At 28.2% G+C, this 21,270-nt stretch overlaps 1 protein-coding gene across 1 annotated transcript; it reads right to left on the bottom strand.

The window, feature by feature from the left end:
* Positions 1-2,328: 2,328 nt before the first annotated feature.
* Positions 2,329-10,374, bottom strand: IRT (probable zinc transporter 10-like). Its single transcript, NM_001287456.1, has 4 exons — positions 10,214-10,374; positions 4,492-5,235; positions 3,207-3,356; positions 2,329-2,937 (listed from the first exon to the last, which is right to left on the bottom strand). Exons 2-4 carry the CDS (start codon positions 5,104-5,106, stop codon positions 2,632-2,634), a joined length of 1,071 nt encoding a protein of 356 aa, NP_001274385.1. The 5' UTR covers positions 5,107-5,235; positions 10,214-10,374; the 3' UTR covers positions 2,329-2,631.
* Between the last annotated feature and the right edge of the window lie 10,896 nt (positions 10,375-21,270).

Raw genomic sequence — 21,270 nt, 5'->3', positions numbered from 1 at the left:
TATTTGTGAGTGGATGAAAATTTTACAATATTATATATGTTTTTACTTTTTTGTAATATTTTTCTCATTTGACTTTGTTTATTTTCTCTAGCTTTTAATTTGTATCTTTTTCCTATAAATTTTTTTTCCCCTTAGAATTAGTTCTACTATATATAATCATTATGATCATAGAATTGACATCCTTTTCTATTTTTATTTTCATTTTTTTATGTCATTTGATATGGAGGTTGTTGTTGATTGGTATATATATTTGCAGGTATGCCACGGTGGATAATTTTCAAGGTATAATTAGAAAGACATGTCATAGTCTCTACCATGTTAAGTTTATTTTAATATATTCAAATTGATATTTTTATATTAATATTTGTATATTACATAGGAGTATTATTTTCTTTCGACAATCTTAATTTCTTACTTTCTTGATAATAGATCGAAGAAGTATATGCTGTTGGTACAGGATTTGATGCTTTATTCAGAAATGGAGTGGACAAGTGTATTAATAAGTGTAACTATAGCCTTATGACTATCTTTTATTAGGAGATTCTCATGTACAATAATTGATCTCACCTATATAAGAAATATACATGTAACAAAACAAGCATGTACTTATTCTTTATTAATTGATCTCACCTATAGCCTTATATGTATTGGATGGAGAATGTCGCTCTCCCCCATCAGTTTATTTTTTTTATATTAATTTTGATGTACTAGCTTTTGTCATTTGTAAATCATTTGGAATGTTTATAATAAAAAAGGTATATGTCTTAATAAATGTGGTAATTATTTTCACATATCAATCTTGATAAATGCTTCTATCATTTTTTACTCACCTTATTTTTGCAACATCTTTTTTCTAATTAAACATATGAAATTTTAAGTTTGATTGTTGATATTGTTTTCTAATTTTTACATTTGCAATTATTTAAAGTAAATAATTAATAATATATTAAAAATTCAAAATAATATTAAAAATTTACTCATAAAAAGTATAAAAAGTGAAATTTTAATACACGTGCGAGGCACATATTACTAGACTAGTATTAACACAAAATTAAAATTATATATAAAATAGACAATAATTAAAGATAAAAAAAATTAAAAAACAAATATAATTATCTATTTTTTTATAATAACCCAAAGATTTGAATTAAATCTACCCAATTTGACCATAAAATTTTTAAAATCCAAATAAGATCAAATCAATTAATTTGATTTGGATAATAATTTATTCTCACTTCAAATCCAACCAAACCAATTATAATCGATTTAGTTTCCGAAATTATCTACTTTCAACTGGAATTAATCCAATGAATTCATCAATTATTTCTTAATTTTAGATTAATATACGCCAGACTTTGGTACTTAAATTTTTGTTTCTTTTTTTCTCTCTTGGATTAGAAACCACAGATGTTTCTTAATCTATTTTGTTAGAAATTAATTTTATTTGTTGTGCGTGACTATTCCTTGGCAAAGGTCTTTTATTGGTACTGTAGTTTCCCTTTGATCAGGTATTGGACCAATATTACCTATTGAAAAAGTTTTAACTTTAGGTTTTTTAAACTTATAAAATTAATTTAATTTTAAAATAAAATAGAATACCATGTATATTGTGCATCTAAAAAAAATCATTTTTGAAACGGTTAATTTGTAAATACATCTATTCCATTTCAGGTCTTTTTTTTCTCTTCAACCTTTTTGCATTAGTATTATATGTAGTAGTATCAAATATTAATACTATCTAATTTTAAAATTATATTTAAACTAATTATTTTAGCTTAAAAATACATTATTTTAAAATATGTATAATAATAACTTATTTTAATTATTATATATATCAAAAAATTAAAATATGAATAAAAATTAACATAGCCCGTGCGAATGGACGGGTATCATGCTAGTTAATATAAAAGGTCTTTCTTCAAAGCATAATAGATTGGTCAACCAACAAGTTCCTTTACATTGGGTCATGCAGGGGCACCTATCAATCAATTAACTACTGGTTTAACGAGTTTCGTTTAGCCATTAATAATTCATCCCATCGAAAATTTTACTTAGCTTTAAGTCCTATTTGCATTCATTTGATGAGTTGTTATCATCTCCTGATGAAGTATGATAAATAAAAACATCTCCTGAAGTATAATTAATCACATTATCTTACTAAAACTTCATACAATCTAATTATTTACTTAATAAAAAAAAATTAAGCTACCGGAAATCTTCTTGCAGACTCACGTAACTAAATAAAAAAAAATTATTTAATACTGTAATTATGACTTTTTAGAGAATGCAAGAGGATATAGTAGAAAGACATTACTCTTATTTCAAAGCAGCAAATCTAGATCACTTTATTTTTTATTTATTTAGTCAAATACAAACATAAAATAACAACCACTAGGATCGGCTAGTATGAAGAGATTTGGATAGTATATATTCAAACCTCAATATATATATTGTTAAAAAAAATTACCAACATAAAATACTTGGTTTAACGGTAAACGTAAACTGTGTCTTCTGGATATAGCACATCACTGTCAAACTTCCTATTTAAATGGAACACATCAAAGCTTGACATTGCCAACTTTGAAGATGCTCTATGACAACATTATTGCTTAGACCACACGTAAGGGAAAATTAAGCCCATTTTGCCATAAGGGACATGCCACCAGCACCCAAAAACACAGCTACGTAAGATTTTAATTGAAGCTTAATGCTACCCTGCAACCTTGGGCTCATGAAGTCAGCAGAGAGAAGGTCAACCAAAGCCATGTAGATTAAAAGACCAGCAGATGATGCATTAAGCAAACCCACGGTGATTAGTGCACTTGGGCTGTTCTCTTTGTAGGTCGTGGACATTGCAATTCCTAGGGCAATTCCAAATGGGGTTGTGACGGAGAAAAAGACCACCATGATGACCTTCTTTAAAAACTTGTACTCGGCCTATTCAAAAAAATTAAAGGGTTAATTAATTTTAGAGTGAGGAAAAAAAATGTTATGTATTACACTTACAATCACATTCAATTACAAATTATTATATGTGATAAATTTATTAATTTTTATAATAGTTATTTTATAAATTCATACCAATAATAATTGGTAATTAAATACTAACGTAAAGTTATTTTATACTCATCATCATTAAATTATTAATTTTAACCGCATAATCATGTGAAACTTAAATGAGGTGGGAAATAATGTGCTCTTATTACCTGTAGAATGCACCCACCAAGACCCATTCCTTCAAACATTTGATGGAAGCACATGGCGGCTATAAGACCTCTTATTGCGCACGTGTTATTTGAGGCTCCCATGCCAAGTCCTATCACCACTGAATGAACAATAATTCCAAGTTCTAATACCTGCATTTCCAACATCATTAATTTTCTTAGAATATTAAATTATCCACGAAAACTTAACCGTCACACATTTCATGTTAAAATGGAGGTATATGGGAGAAATTATTAAATGATTTAAGGTTATTATAGTTTCAAGTTTCAACTAATCTTTGTGTATATAATTAGTTTTTTAAAATTAAAATTTTCAATTATATGTCATGAAAAAATTAGTCAAGACATGATAATCTAAGAGCATATAATAATTTCTACATGTGTGGGGGTGTTAGAGATGTACAAGTTGAAAATTCACTATAACCCTCAAAGAAAGAAGAGTGTAAGGACACAATAATTTGGTAATTGGATGTGGCAATGTAAAATTTTAAAAATATTTTTCATCTTTTTAGTCCTTAAATTTTGTAAAATTTTTATTTTTAGGTCTTGAATATTTTGTCTATTGGTCAAATTTTTTACTTTTTTTCATCCCTTAACCTTTTTATCTTTATTTTTAATTCTTGATGGAAAAAAAATAAAAGACTAAAATCAATAAAAAAAATTAGGGAGTAGTAAAAATATAATAAATCCATTTTAAAGTATTAGATAAATATTTAAAATTAATCATTGGCCAATTAACAAGCTTTGAAGAATTGTTATATGATTCAAGATTATTATAATCCTGAGTAATTTTCGTGTAACATAATCAAATCTTATTTATCTTTAAATAAATGATCAATTTAATCCTTAAAATTATATCTCGTTGTCACATTAATCTATAAGACTAAAAAGTCTCAAATAAATCCTAAAATCTATATTATTATTATCACTTCAATCCATGGCCTAAAGATCAACATGAAAAAAAATAGTTAATTTTAGAGACTTAAAAAAATTCTAGACCTAAAAGATGTTAGAGATTAGAATGACAATGAAATATAATTTCATGGATTAAATTAATTATTTACTCCTAATTGTTTCACACCAATTAAAAAACTAGACCATATAATGTTATATGGAGATTGATGGGAGCATGGTCTGATAATGATTCCACACTACTTACCATATAATAATTTTTCTGGATAGACCCCAACAATTAATTTTGGGATAAACAGTACACTAGTCGGTAACGAAAATGTATTTAATTTGCAAGAGCCAAACAGTATCTTACCATGGCAACAACACGATAACGTAGAAGCTGTGCTTCTTTGCCCTCAATCTTGGTCTCATGAGCATGGTGGTGGCCATGGAAATGCCCCAAGTTAACAGCAGCCATCTCCAATTGGTCCCCACCACCTGCACGGTTGCTCTCACCAGGAACAACCTCAGTAGTCCTATACTTCTTGGTGTAAATACTAGTGGACAAGGAGTCCACCATCATCGTGATTATGGCGGAGAACATAGCGGCGAGACCCGAAAACGGAAACTCGTGCCACGGCTTCTCCTTCAAGCAATCCGACCAAAGCATGTCGAAGGAATCCGGGAGCACGTGCATGAACCCCGTGCCGAGGATGATGCCGGCTGCGAAGCACTTCACTATTATGAAGAGGTTGTTTTCCGGGCTTAGGGCAGGGACCGAACGTGTCACCAAGGGTAGGGATATGCCAATTATGCTTGAGGCTAAGATGGTGAATATGGCTATGATTTTTAGAGGTAGGGCTTTCTTTTTGTTGTTGCAACTGTTTCTGGATTCGGCTTCACAATCAGCCGTGGCTTGGGGTGTGAGGAGAGTGAAGATAATTAAGAAAACAAAGATTGTTTTGAATAGGGTTAGTGAAGTGGCCATTGTTGTAGTTGTCTCTTTCACAGACTAAAGGACACTTCTCACTTGTACTTGTAATTTGCTTTATATAGACGTTACAATCGCCTTGTTTTCATTCAAGAATTTAATAGTGGGCAAACTATTATTATAGTCCTGAAATTATAGAGCATTCTTACATTAGTAGTGTCTAAAAGTAAGAAATTCAAAGCAACTCTATATGCAATCATCTTAATTCCTTAACTTAATTACTTGTTGTTGCTTTAGTCCCCCAATAATAATAGGGATGTTGATGGATCACATTCGATCAGATTTGGTTAAATTCATAGTTTAATTTGATTAAAATTTAACGAGTTAAGTAGGATTCGGTTTGTTTATTTTTTGTTTTATAAACTTAACTAAACCAACTTATCACAAACAAGTTAAGTTAATCTCAGAATATTTGCAAAATATTTTTTATTTAGTATTTTTTAAACAATAATTTTTTAAATTAAAATTTTATAAGTATATAATGATTAAATACATTTAAAAGAGTCTAAATTGTGACAATATTTAATTAATAGAATTGATGATTTTGATGTTAATACGATATTTTTATTTTAGATAGAAATAAATTATTATATTAGTATGAAAAAATATAAATAAAATCGATACAAAAATAAAAATAACAACTTAAAAAATAAAAAAAAAAGTTATGAGTAATTTAATTTAATAAAATATGTGAGTTAAAAATTAATGTATTTTATATTTATTTATATGAATTGGGTCAACTTCAAAACATAGAACTTATTATTCAATTTTTTTATAATTGAATCTTAATTAAATTAGATTGAGTTTGATTAAACACTTAAAAAAAATTCAACCTATAATATGATTGAGTCAGATGACTTACTGGTAAATCCAGACGGATGAACATTCCTACCAGAAAGCATCTTAATATTATTAAAGATCTTTTACACATTAAAAGTTTGAGTCTTATTCTAACTATCTTAAAAGTTATACATATCATGAATAATAATTGGTTCACAGTGTAAAAAAAAACTTTATATGTATGCATTGCAATTAAATTCTTATTATTGAAGTCCATAAATATTTTAAATTTTGAACTAACGAGAATAACAAATTCTTTTTCAAGATTTTTTTTTTTAATTTTACTACTTCTGAGAATTAAAGTCTCACACTGTAAAGGACAAATTTGGGAATTCACTCAATTAATAGCAGCAAACAAGTACACACAGGATAAATTATTCCACGATGGATGCATAACACCAACTAATGTGACTGCACAACAGTTTTAATCATAAGAAGATTAATATTATTAGTACGTATTTAACCGTACGGAAATGGGTACTAAGGCAAGGATCACCAATTAATTCCAATAGGATGATGAAAATAATTTTATATATAGAAATGGGTAGGGAGACGTCAATGCATATCACATAGACAGAGGCAAGTACAAATAATTTACGATTAGTTTGCACAAAATCAACAAAGAATTGAAGTGTTCATGGATCATGCTGTCTGTCAAAGTCGTCTGTGAATTTTAATTTTATTTATAATCTATGCCTTTGATTTAAAAATTGTGATTAAAATTAACAAGAAGTAAACGCAGTGACGTACGTGCGGCCCTTATGAACACGCATAAAATATCTAAATTGAACACTTCATGCTGTTTGTGATGAGTCCATGGAAAGTGGTACGGCACGGGTCTCTCTCTGCCTTGTCGATTGCCAAGAGCTCCTTGTGGCCGTGTGTGTAACAGGATGAATTTATTTAATGGAAATTAAAGCAAAATCTGCATGGCCTTTCTTCTCATGAATTTGAGTTTTATAGCTATTCACAGCGTAAAGTAATTTCATATTCTCATTTAATTATAAATCATGACTTTAAGATATTTATGGTAAAAATTAATAAATTTATTATATGATTAATTGTGATTAAATTGGATGAGTTACAAAATTAATTATTTTACATTATCATCATTACATAGCCTATGTTCTCAATGAGTTTATCTTATTAGCTTACAATACTTAAAACTAGATTTTAAACCCTTCTCATGCAAATGTTTTTTTATATTTATATAAAAAATATATACATTAACAAAATATAATTATATTAAAATTGAGGAAGATAATTATTTATACTTTAATTCAGGAGGAGATGTTGTCTTAAAAAAATTTATGACTATTAATTATTTTAGTTTATTTTCAAATTTATATGTATTTAAATAAAATTATTTAATTTTAAATATTCAATAGTATATTTCTAAGATTTATAGATTAGTTACATTTTTAATTGATAATTCTGAAAAAAAATGTAAGCAAGTTGAAACTTAGTATGGTTTATTCTTTCTGTAAGTCAATATAGTGATATAATACCAATATTAAATGTATAAATGAAAAAATATATAAATTATGATAAATATAAATTTATAATTATTTTAAAATTTGATCCAAGCTCCCTTTGCATATATAGTACATGGATACTTTTGAAATTAACGTTAGGAAGATTTGGAATAAAAAAAAAAAACCATTAATCAATGAATTCGATACACATATAATATAATGATAAGTTTTGTGAAAATATTTTCATTTTATTTATTTTGTGTACAAAATCGTTAAATATCATTTTAAAAATTTAATTCTTGAAAACAATGATACAAGAGATAAAATATAGAATATTAAGAAGTTTAAAATCAACTCAACTATTATTTATAATATATATATATATATATATAATCTAACGGCTAACAAAATATCAAGTTTTCTTTATATATAGGTAGTATTTCAACTTGGAATTTATTACTATATTTTTATTCTTATTCTCAATATTTTAATAAATAAATATTATATTACATTATTTATTTCAATAAATTTCTAATATTATACTCCATTTGTCCCTATTTGTAAGACATAGTTGATAATATTATACTTAGTAAGAAAACTACTTAATTTAGGTATCTGCATTAAATTTTTATTTAGCTGAAACATTTCTTCAAATTTGCCCTTAACTTTAATGGGAGTTTATTTATCTTCTCCAATCTTTATAGGAGAGAAAAAAAAAGTAACAATTTAAAGTAGCATTTAATTATAAATTAAAATAAATGGGTATTTTAGTAAAAAAAAATAATTAATGCACAAGATAAAAATTTTATTGACTATGTCCTATAAATATGGGTGGAGGAAGTAATATTTACTTTTATTATTACAATATTTATTTTTAAAAAAATATTTGACCTCTCGACGAATTGAAAAATTAATAAGAGTTTCAAAATTAGGTAAAAACAAAATTATAATAAAAAATAAAAATAGTAGTTATATAAAAACCATATAAAATATGTCTTGTTATGTTAGTTTACATTTTAACAGTTTGTTGAACAATTAATTTTATCAAATATTTTTTAATTTTATAAGCTAACAACCTAATAACTAATAGTTGAAAATCAGTTTTTCATCTTTCAATTAATTAATTGATTATTTTATCATAGACAAAATAAGTACTTTGTAACATATTATTTACCTAACTTACAGAATTTTATTCGATGGTAATAAAGTCTTTAATAAATAAATTTATCTCACTAGTTTATAATAATACCTAAAATAGTATTTTTGAACCTATAATTTATTACAATATCTATTGTGATTTCCAATATTATAATTAATTTTCTAATTTAATTCCTCTTTTAATATTACATATTTTTGATAATAATTTCTATTATAGTGTTCATTTTAATTATTAAAAAATTATTTATTTTTAACAAAAAATTTGATTTCCTGAAATAAAATTATAAGAATTCAAAACTAACTAAAAATGTAAAACTATATATAACTACATATATATATATATATATATATATATATATATATATATATGTATATATATATATATACACATGATATTAAAAATAGTATTTGTGTAAAATATAGAAAAAATTAGCCGTACATTCTTTAAAATACTTTTTTATTAATTAAAATTTATTAGAAATCTATGAGTCTTACTTTTTATTTAATGAGTTATAATTATGTTGTATCATTTTTAATAAATTTTAATTAATAATATAAATGTGTTTTAAAAGAAGTGTGTTAAAATATGTTATTAACACTCCTCAAAACCATATAAATACATTCTTTTATATTAATTTACATTTTCAATAAACCAATTTCATACTTGAATAAACCAATTTTATACTTGAATAAGTTCTATTTAATTATTCGGCATGTCCATAAACTTTCATCAAATTTTTAATTAGTTTCTTGAACTTTATTTATTGAATCTCTGAACTTGTATTTATTTTTAATTAGATTCCTGCATTAGGAACTTGATTAAAAAAAATAAGCAAATACAAGTTTAGAGATATAATTTAAAAAAATTAGGAGACCTAATTAAAAATTATCAAATAGTTAAATTACCAATAAATTAATTTAACGAATAACTTATCATTGTTAATGGTCATTTCAAATTAAAATTTATCATTAATTACTGACATCTAGTCTAGCTTTTATCCTTAGGGTTTCAAACCCTCTATCGTTTCTGGATTCAGAATAACCATATATACAACGAATAGTTAAGGCAAATATTGTTTGGAGTATATGTTAGGAATCGAAAAAGAAGAAAAGTGTTATTCATGCAATTATCTGAACAATATTCCTTTTGTTCAAATCATTTAAATACTATATAAGAAAATTCACATTTTAATACGAGCAAATAGCTGAAAGAATGTTCAGGGACATCCGATAAAATGGGTATGAAAATGTCACAAACGAAAGAAAGAAAAAAATCAGAGTAGAATATGTACGCAAATGATCTCACCTGGTTACTCTAGAAACAGAACGTAGTGTTGCAGACGCAATCACACCCGTATTGCAAATTTTAATATCAACTTATTTTTTAATTGGAAAAAATAGTACGAGGATAATATATGAATCTACCATAAGCTGATAATGACGTGTAAAACTTAAAGCTATCGATTTTAAGAATTTATATGCAACGAGAAACGGTGGATCAGAAAAGTGTGAGCTATAAAATAACATTTTTAAAATCAAGATATATAAATCATTCATTAATTATTCATGGATAAAATAAAAACATACTCAAATAGGAGGAAAAGGAAAGAGAGTAGAGTATGCGTTTGCACCTGATTAATCTTGAAACACGAATGTTACGTTACAAGCCATGAGTAACGATGAACTTGGTGGGCTTCCTGAACTGGCTCTAGTTGCTTCTTCGTTTCTTAATTTTGTAGCTGGTTGAGGCAGAGAAAAATAGAGAATGGAAGTAACGTGCTTCCACTGCCACTGTATAACTGCCACCATAACAATAGTTGACAAACTTGTTTAATTTCACTCCTAATTATGTGTTAATGGGAGGACATAACATAAATCCTTTTAAATATTGATTGCTTTTAAATAATGGGTTGAAAAGAGTGATACAATTATTCTCATTAAATTTTATTTCCCCCCTTTCTCCATGGCAGTTGGTACTTGGGACATTATGTGTCATTTGGCGGTTGATTGATATTTCTCTTTAACTCGAGATCTAAAAATCTATTTCCTATATACGAATTTTAATGTCATATAATGAAGCAATTGGTTAGGTTAAATTAATTTTTTTCCTCTAATTTATTATTTAAGTTTAATTTAGTTCTTTAGTTGTTTTCTAATTTAATTTGATCTTCTAATTTTTAAAACTAATTCAATTTGATCCTTTAATTTTTTTTGTTCAATTTGATCTTTTAATTTTTAAAATTATTTTTTTAAAAAAGAAACATATGTATTTTATGGCAGTTTAAAATCTCTTAGTGGCGGTTTTGAACCGTTATAAAATGTGATTTCTTACAATTTAGATTGAAAGACCAAATTAAATCAATTTAAAAAGGTAGAAGACTAAGTTGAACCAAAAAATTAAAACACTACTAGGAAATAGGCTTTTAACATCTGTTTTTTTTTTTCGACTTTCAACATTAGTTTTTAATCAATATTGAAATCACCGACGTTAACATACAATACACAACATCGATTTTTTAGAAAGATTGATGTCGTAAAAAATGTAAAATATGAAAAAAAATATCGGTTTTTCCTAAAAATTGATGTTGTGGTGCACTCATAATATCGATTTTTAGAAAAATTGATGTTGTGGTGCACTCACAACATCGAGTTTCTTGAAAATTGATGTTGTCATGTGCAATACAACATCGATTTTCAGGAAAAAAAATGTTGTGAGTGCATCACAACATCAGTTTTTTTTTATAAAAAAACGATATTGTTTTTTGCACCACAACATCAATTTTTAGAAAAATCGATGTTATTTTTTATAATTTTTTAATATTATCCAAAATTTAAAAATAGACTAATCCAGGCAGTTTCACAGTACAAATTTTTATATTACTATTCAATAATTACCATCAATTATAAGAAATAGTTAAAGAAAACAATAATGTCAATACATAAAATCATGAGTAAATTATACTCGTACCCCATATGTTGTTTGTAAATTGCACCCAACACCCTTCCTTTTTTGCACTTTGCAAAAGACCCCTTAACTCATATTACACCCATACCCCCTTCCTCTTAAACACCGTTTAATAATTCAACAAAATGTAGGCACATGTTGGTCACATGACTTTCAATGAAAATTTATGTCAAAAATAACATCATCTTCTTCTTCTTAACTCCATAAAAGACATGTCACCATTTTCGATCTGAAAATATGTTAACACCCTTCCTTCTTCTTCTTCTTCTTCTTCTCAGTTCAATTATTTTTTTGTACGTGTTGGGTCGTTTGGTCGTTATGTTATTGTTAGATGTGTCCCCAGCAATGCCTATTGATTGAATATGATCATTTGCTTCAAATTTTAATGTTTTGCTCATGCATTTGTGTTTTTAACTCTTTTCTTTGAAATATTTATTTTTTATGGCTAGGTGTTTGATATAATGTTTCAATCAAAAGCTGCATCTTCATCAAGTGTTAGCAACAATGAAGTAAGAGTCAAATATTAAAGGAAAAATTGTTATTGTCTTAAGAAAGGTTCATTCATTGCGTCAATTGTTAATTTGTTATTGGATATTTAACAAAGATGTTACAACAATTTTGTCTGCTCACATATTTCAATTGATGTTAGTTAACGATGTTAACAGAAGAGGGTAAAAGTAATGTAAAAAAGGGAGGGGTATCGGGTGCAGTTTTAAAAAAAACACAGGGGTGAGAGTATAATTTACTTTAAAATCATCTACCATAACTGAATCTAATTAAACATAACTATATACAATTGTAAAATTCCTTAAACACCTAGTGTTTCATTTTTAACTAACATAAAATCTTGCCCACTAAATGCGAATTGACTTTAATCTCTCTAGTTTCAATGGTCTTAGATCACTAAAATACTACATGATATAATAAAACATAACTTAATCAGTATAAATAATAACATGTATAACAAATGAAATTAGTTTTGAAGTAAACAATTACCATTTCCCAATTATCCTTAAAACCTCCTAGGATTATCGTTGACATTCAATGCATCACATAATAGTCGCACTCAGTGCTTCCTTTTTGCTTATTACACTAAAGTCAATAAGATATTCAAAGTTAACCGAAAATTAGTTTACATGAATTACTTTGAATATCAACCATTATTAACTGAAAATTAGTTTACATCACATAATAGCTCGCATACTTGTCTCAGTCATATGCCTATTTTTTTTTAAAATAAAGTAAATCATGCATCAATTTAACATAATTAGTTAGGTAATGGACAATAATGTAAAGTGACTTACAAAATCTACATTTGTTTAACAAAGATGCTGAGACATTGACCATTGTGTGCTATTTCACAAAGATCTTCAAGCGTTATGTACAGAGGGAAATTATCATTATACACCCCCAAACACAGTTGCATCCCACGACACCTGCAAAGGTTTGAAGAAAAGTTACGAGATCGTCAATGTCATCTAGTATAGGGAATCGTCAATGTCTGGGTCATGCCCCGAGAGACCAACATAGCTTCCCTTTGTGTTGACACTGGCAATAAAAGGATCAACTTCAGGCTCAGGAGGTAGTGCGAGTCCTTGTGATTGTATCTGGTTGAAGGACAACATTAGTTGTTGAGTCACTTTTTCAATGATCGACTCCTCTAGCTGGTCCCTAATTTTTTGTGTCAGTTGTTCCTGGTCTTCGAGAGCCATAAACGTAGACGTGCGGGAGCTTTTTGAAGCCGGTCCAAAGTATTGTTTTATCATGACATCGACTCCAACAACATGGACACGATCAAAGTGCTCTGGTCACCCAATGGCAGCAATCAGCACATCCTGATGTCCTTAAGCAACAAAACTGCCCTGTGTTGATCGTGCTTCAAGGGAATCCTACAGTTAAGAAAATATTGCTTACGTTTACAAACTATTGTTATTATAAAAATTGACCATTGAAATAAAATAAAAAAAAACTTACAATCCTATCTGCAATTTCACGTGCTGCCTCAAATATCATCTCTCCGAATTTTTTGGTGCGAGTCATCTTCCACTTCACATGTCATCTAATGGGTGATGGAGGATCAACAATTGTTTTTGTGCTTTCGAATTGGGATACTTGCTCCAATCGTTTCTTTTGTTTTTCCTTCATTAACTTTTCTTCTAGTAAATCATAACCCCCACGAGACAACACATGAGGGGCAGTGTTTAGTTGTTGGATGGTCAGAGCCTTCTTTCTAACATCCTGTCACAATTACACATAAACTTGTCAACAAAATGTGCTTGAAAATAATGCATAATTGTCAAATTCATAAACAATGCAAGTCAACTAACCTCTCATGAAGGGTCTCCCCGACTCTGACAAAAATTTTGCCACTTTTCTTTGTTAATACCGTACTTCTCAAAGATAGTGTCATCGTCCTCTTCCTTGCCTTGTGCCAGAGCCCATTTGGAGGTCAAATCATACTTAAACTGCCTTCATTGCTCTCCTATCGTCTTAAGGATTTTCTTCTTCTTCCTTTGGTCAAACACTTCTAGAATATCAAATTTAGTTTGCAATACAAAAAATACATTTAATAGTTAGTCAATAACATTCAACATTATAAGATTTTTAGTACAACCAATTACACTAACATTCAACATTTAATTCAAATACCTGAATGTCCTCCTAAATCAAATTCTTTTGAACTGTAGGAACTTCTTTTCAGTTAACAAATATAACGTTCACCTTGTCTCGAGCGACGATCCCAAAATACATCCTTAATTTCTTTTTGTGGGGACCATCATCTTTCCCAATGGCTGGATTCACATGAACCATTGGTCTCTCCATCCCACCGGGTTTGGTAGCCAATGATCTGAGCCGTGTTACTTTTCTAGTCTTCTTCGGCAAAGATGAGGAAGATGCTGACTCAGGAGGAAGAGGAGGGGAGCTGGGTAGTGTAGCCATGTGCCTGTTAAAAAACAACATTAAATAAAGTCAACTCAAAATTATATTAAGTTATGTAATTGAAATTACGAAAGCAAGTAAATATAAAATAAATTACATTATACAATGTCAATTAATTCTCCTCCATCATGATCACTATGATTTTGCATGGACGTTATCAACTTCTTCTTCTTCTCAGTTGACGTTAGGCGACATTTGTGTGGAGAAATGAGTTAGACAAGTATCAAGGGTCGAATCATCATCTTCAAGATTAAGACCAATAGTTTTTTCGTGTAAAACCATTGACCACCTTTCATCACAAGGATCTTCAACATAAAACACCTATTTAACTTGTTCTGCCATGATGAAAGACTCATTGTGATAAGCGAGCTTCTTCAAATCTTGAACATGTTATATTGGCACCTTCAACAAACTCGTCACGACATCATATAATTGTATTCTCTCGATAGAATAAGAATTAAGATGTCAACATTTTCTCAAGTCCATCTGGACAATAATATTTTTTACTAATATATATATATATGGAAGCAAGTGGGGATAGTTTTGGAATATATAAGAAAGTAGGTGGGGTAGTTTGAGAAAAATAGTTTACAATAATGGTGTTAAAAATATAATAGGAACTAATAGATTGGAATAAAAAATGGACCAAACCATTAATATTCACTTTAATTATTATTTATGGATACAATTTTTTATATTTTGATCCATAGGCCACGTGCAATAATCATGTCAGACAACAAAACTATTTTTTTTCATTTCATACTAGAATTTGCAATCTCAATCTCAAGTTTAATTCCAATGCCACTCCATCTTCACCAAAAGCTAATCTAACATTTGTTTTGATTATCTAATGTAACGTAATGTCCCACAAGAAAATGTCTAACGTAATGCCCCACAAGCTAAGCTAAGCTACTTCAAAATAATATATTGTATTATTAATGAAATGTATATTGCAATATATATTTATAAATGATTATATCACTGTTATTAAATATATAACCGTAATCAATTACAAATGTTTATAAGAAATTTATTAATTTTAAACTGTCTTTGTAAATATTAAATCATTATTTTAAAATCTAATAAATTCTCTTAAAAACAAATAAAAAGTGAAATTGATATAAGAAATATAAGTTCAGATAGTGATTTACAAATTATCGTCCATAAAATCATGGCATGGGGTTTAATTTAAGTTTTACCCTGTCGGTGATCATCCACAAATAATATTTTGCTGTCTGCAAGCAATAACGCAAGAACCGCAAGCAATGTATTTTCTGTTTGTACGAAATAGCAAGCAAGGCTTAGAAGACAAACAAGGACCGCAAATAATGCAAGAATGAAGAGCCCTCCGGTTTATCCTACCCACCCTAACATTAACATGATGCAAGACAACTTTATGAAACAACATGGAAAGGAATCCATCACATTCTCAAAAATGCTCCTTTAGCTAAAACTCACACATGAAACCAAATAACGGTTAGCATAAACCATCTCCTTCATATACACTTGATGAAATATATATATATATATATATATATATATATACTTGAAATCATTCTAAACATCCCTACTCTGTTCCTACAATTACGCAGTTAAGAAAGAAAAAATCAATAAGTGCCACAAATAAATAATGTAATAATAATAAAATATGACCACCACACAACGTTGTGTGAATCATTCTCCTTCCTTCTTCTTTTAAATGAAAAAGAAAACTCTTCTATGTTAAATGGTCGTGGATTTTATAATTCCTTTTTATCTATCAATTCAAACTAACTTCAAGGGATTACTCAAGTAATGTAAGACAAGGTTTCATCAACAAAAACAAAACACAACAATGATGGCATCCCAACGAGTTATCAATTAAGTAAAACAAGAACAAACCTTGGATGGTTGATGGAAGACAACGATGACGCCATCGCAGTAGCAGCGTCGCAGTAGCAGCGTCCCAATCACGTAGTGACACCAGTGACAATGAGAACAAAAGTGAGTGATGGCAGTGAGAGTGACGACAGTGACCAATGAGAACAAAAGCAAGTGACAACGATGATCAAGGAGGATAGTCGCGAGTAACCGTGGTGAAAGTGATGAGCTGCTCTGGTGAAAGGGTTGGGGACATGAACAAACTAAGTGCGAACGAAAAGGGTTTGGGGTTTTTATTTAATTTAAAACACCACACCGGTTTTTTCAAAGACTGATGTTAACATGAGCTCGTTAACATCGGTTTTTCATAAACCGATATTAACGAACTCATGTTATTTATGAGTATGCTACTGAGTTTTTGTTAACATCAATTCTATCAAAAACCGATGTTAAAATCATTATTTCTAGTAGTGGAAGACTAAATCAAATCTAAAAAATAAATTAAAGTATTAAAAAAACTAATTTAAACGAATTAAGCTCTTGTTGTTAAAGTTATATAAATTTCTAATAGTGCACTCTAACAACATTACATAAGTTATATATACCCTACTATAACACATCATTTTTTTCTGCAAATTATTTAAATTCATTTGAATTGTGCTAACCATAGGAATAAGGAACAACGAAAATGTGAGGGTGAAGTAGACCTCTCTAATCTTACCTTTTGACTTTTGCGTTATATGGGGAGGTGGTAAAGCAGGTTAAATTTACTGAATATAGGAATACGGAACAACAAAAATGTGAGGCTGAAGTAGACCTTTCTAATCTTACCTTTTGACTTTTGTGTTATATGGGGAGGTGGTAAAGCAGGTTAAATTTACTGAATCAATCTACCAAAACAACCGGATAAGATTGATAACTCAATTTAACCCACACACATATATAATAGGCTTAATTAAGTTTTTCATACCTGAAATCATGGTTATCAAACTCTCAAGTTAACTCGCCAACTCTTACGAGTTTACGAGTTCACTTGTCTTCTGCGAGTTGACTCTTGAGTAAACTCTTTTTTTAGTAGACTCTAGGTAAACTCTATAAACTGTAAGTAAACTCTCGAGTTTACCACCAAGTCAACGAGTTAGCAAGTTAAAAAAAATTAGATCAAAATATATGTCATTTTTTATTGTTTTCTTTTTGTATAGCATTCAACATACCTTCATTTAGTGTATTATTCTCAAATACTAAATTCTTACCTTTAATAATATCAAACATTTGTTCTCTAATAACATCAAACCATCGATGAGACTGATCTACCACTACTATAACCTTTACAAGTTATTATCTAGTAGTGATTTATTATTACTAGACTTGGTTAATTAAATATTCTTAACTTTATGATTTACTATTTTGCTTTATTATATTGTTGAAATGTTTAATTAGTATGTTATTTATAAATATTTTGTTATTATTTTTATATGAAGTAAACTCTTACGAGTCTACGAGTTGAATCACAAGTCGAGTTTATGAAACTCTCACGAGTCTGCGTAAACTCTCGAGTTTGATAACCTTGCCTGAAATATAGGTTGTCTTTAAGTTACTACCTAACATTTATTTTTTCCACCCAAGTAGCTGAAAAAAATGAATTTTTGGGTAGTAATATGAAAACTGTCTATTTTCAAAGTATGAAAAACTTATTTAAACTATATATAATTGGTGTTTTGTGGTCTTAACGGAAGGTGACTAACGGGAAGTAGTAAAATGAAACTGAAATTTTTTTCAAGTACTTCATTGAAAAAAAATGAATTTTTGGGTAGTAATATGAAAACTGTCTATTTTCAAAGTATGAAAAACTTATTTAAACTATATATAATTGGTGTTTTGTGGTCTATGATGAATGTACACATGCGGCATGTTATATCTTCCCTCACTCCTCCTTCACTATTCTCTGGATTCTTTAGCTTTGTCCAGATATTAAATGTACGCATCTTAACTCTTTAATTTCACCTTTAATACTATCTTACTATTCTAGTTCAGTTGATTAAACATGATAAATTAATAGGTGAATTATTGTAAATTTCAAACAGGTTTTTTATTCCTACCAATAAAAAATATCTTATTAATTTAATGTATATTCTTATTTTGAATGAGGAATTATCTTAAAAAATAAATAGGATAAAGTGAATTACATATATGTTCATCAAGTTATTTTAATTAATTTTTAATTTTTTGACAAGTTTACAAATATTTGATCAAATAAAACTGTTTGAGAAATAATTTTTTCTTATTGACTTATAAGATTTACTTTTAAATATAACTTAAATTTATAATTACCATTTTTATTTTTATTTTCAATAAAATAATAAAATTTGTCATTTTATTTGAAATTAAATTATTTATTTTGATAAAACTCCTCTTTATCATTTGTTAACTAAAAAATTATTTTTTAGATTCGCTTAATTAAGTTTTTCATACCTAGAAAATAAACCATTTTTCAATTACTACGTAAAAATTCTTTTTTGTCAAATAATTACCTAAAAAACAATTCAGTTTCATTTTACTACCTGTCGTTAGTCGCTTTTCGTTAAATGATGACGTGACAGACGGAGTCCCACATCATCATGCCTTGTCATTGCCACGTCATTAAAGGTAATGACATGACAATGAGGTGTCCATGGCAAGGTGTGATAATGTGACACTCTGTCTACCATGTCTGGAACCCTAATTTGCATATTCAATTTTTAGCATCAGCAAACTAGGGAACCCATTTGGAACTCTCTGAAATTGGGAAATATAAAAAGGAAAAAGCAGAACTAGAAATGGAGATGGAAAGAGCAACACCACAATCTTGAAAGATTGATAAGTTGAGGATGATTCGACACAAAGAATAGAATTCTTTGATAAGAACCTAAGATTTCATACAAGAACCAAGAGAGACACTCTCTTAAATATGTCTAATATGAAATTTCATCAAAAACTGTCAACAAAGTGTTTAAGGAGTCTATTTATAACTCTTACTAATAACCCTAAATTATGTCTAAGGCCCAATAACTAATCTAATAATTAAAAGACTTAAAAATTTAGTCTATCACTAAGTTCTTCTTGAAATCTTTTACTCCGTGCTCAAGTGATTGGTCCATCCATGTTAAGTCTACCCAAGTCAAACTCTTCCTCCTTGGATAGTTCTCTATCATTATCACTTAATGAAATGCGATTAACGACGGGTAATAAAATGAAACTGAAAAAATTTTCAAGTACTTGGGTGGAAAAAAAATAAATATTAGGTAATATCTGAAAATGACCTATATTTCAGGTATGAAAAACTTAATTAAGCTTATATAATAAATAAATTGATATTTTTAAATATTTTCTATTTTATGGTCAACTTGTCAACCTACCATTTTATCTTTTGGTGATTTGACTTGTTGTGCCTTACTTAAGGCTAGTTGAAACTAGTCGAAATAAATTAATTTATCTTATTACTCCTAACTTTATACGCTCTCAAGTTTTAAAGTTTCTATTTTTTACTTCACGCACTAGGGGATCCTAACTATTGACATTAATGTTTTTTATTGTTTACTATTCACATTTCTAAACTATTGTACCTATAAGATTTGTGGTTTAGGATTTTGGGTCTAAACCATGGAGTGAGTAAATCTATTGATGCATGATTCTTTTAACTTAACAAGTAGTCTCAAGTTTAAGTCTGGGGTATGTAGCCACATTAAGCACTCAAAGGAATAGTTTTGTTATCTATTGTCTCTTGTAAACAATATTTGCGGTATTTTCTGAAAAGATATTACCTTTGATCTTGTATATAAGAAACAATTACTTAATTCATCAAAATCAGTAAAAATAGTTAGATTAGTTAGTTTGTCATAAATTTTAATTTTATTTCAAGATCATGACATTAAATAATTTAAGAATGATTATTTTTCAAAAGATAATTTTTAACCAATGAGTGTGCCTTATTTTGTTAATAGCTCAATAATTAGGGGTAAAGAGAATAATCATTAGGGGTAAAAAGAAAATTTACCAATAAAATAGTCTTATGTAGGACCAGAGGTAATACATAATATTTGTGCTCTATAAAATTAAATTAAATGAGATGATATATGATTTTATTTCTTATCTCAAAGTTACCTATTGGTTCAAATTTTACGGTCAATGAGATATATTCATTGATGAGTGATTTGTAAATATTTTTACTAGTAGTATCTAACTCTTAAAGCATATTTTGATCCAAATCAATTTTTGATATGTAACTAATCTAAAAAATTTGTTAACAAGAAAAAGAAAGCATTTTTTTTCTTTTTTCTTAAGACTAAAAAGTTTTAAAAAATAAAGTTCAAGTCCACATAGAGGCCCATGCTAGTTCATCAACAATGTTTTGGGTTATTATAGTTTATTAAACTCATTGGGCTGGTTTATTGCTATTTGTACTTATAAAGTCTCCCAAGACTATTGCTAAGACTAAGACCATTTGACTTGTAGTATGTTTGTTTTAGTCCAACAATCACAAGTATATATAAACTTATAATTTTTTTTAAATTAAAAATCAAACATTTGTCTCAAATAAAAAAATCCCATAATTATGTTCAAAAGTCAAAACTAATCTAAAGTGAACGTTAGGATTTTAGTTCACGTTAAATTTAACTTATAGGTCAAGTATAATCCAATCATGATTTGGTAACTGAACTAGGTTTTCGTATTTATGTTTTGTGATTGTCACGAAATAAATAACATATAATAAATTGCAATAAAAATTAAATGACAATAAAATAATTAAGTGAAGATAAAAATTCTAGACTTGGATGGTGACATTGATCTTGATAAATAAATGTCTAGGTTTGGATTTTGGAATTTGCTCAATCCACTATAACTTCACAATTCTCTACTCATCTCTCTTGCTAATCCTCAATTCAC

This window comes from Glycine max, chromosome 7 (genome assembly GCF_000004515.6).
Source record: "Glycine max cultivar Williams 82 chromosome 7, Glycine_max_v4.0, whole genome shotgun sequence".
Classification (NCBI taxonomy): domain Eukaryota; kingdom Viridiplantae; phylum Streptophyta; class Magnoliopsida; order Fabales; family Fabaceae; genus Glycine; species Glycine max.
The sequence above is the reverse complement of the archived record's forward strand: the minus strand, read 5'-3'. Positions and strand labels throughout refer to the sequence as shown.

What these genes read in the sequence shown, in the direction of transcription:
- IRT (NM_001287456.1), bottom strand. Translation starts at nt 5,106, where the DNA reads ATGGCCACTTCACTAACCCTATTCAAAACAATCTTTGTTTTCTTAATT. An exon ending in GTTATCGTGTTGTTGCCATG is followed by an intron (nt 3,357 to 4,491) that starts GTAAGATACTGT and finishes TTGGAAATGCAG; the next exon opens with GTATTAGAACTTGGAATTAT. An exon ending in TTGGTGGGTGCATTCTACAG is followed by an intron (nt 2,938 to 3,206) that starts GTAATAAGAGCA and finishes TTTTTTGAATAG; the next exon opens with GCCGAGTACAAGTTTTTAAA.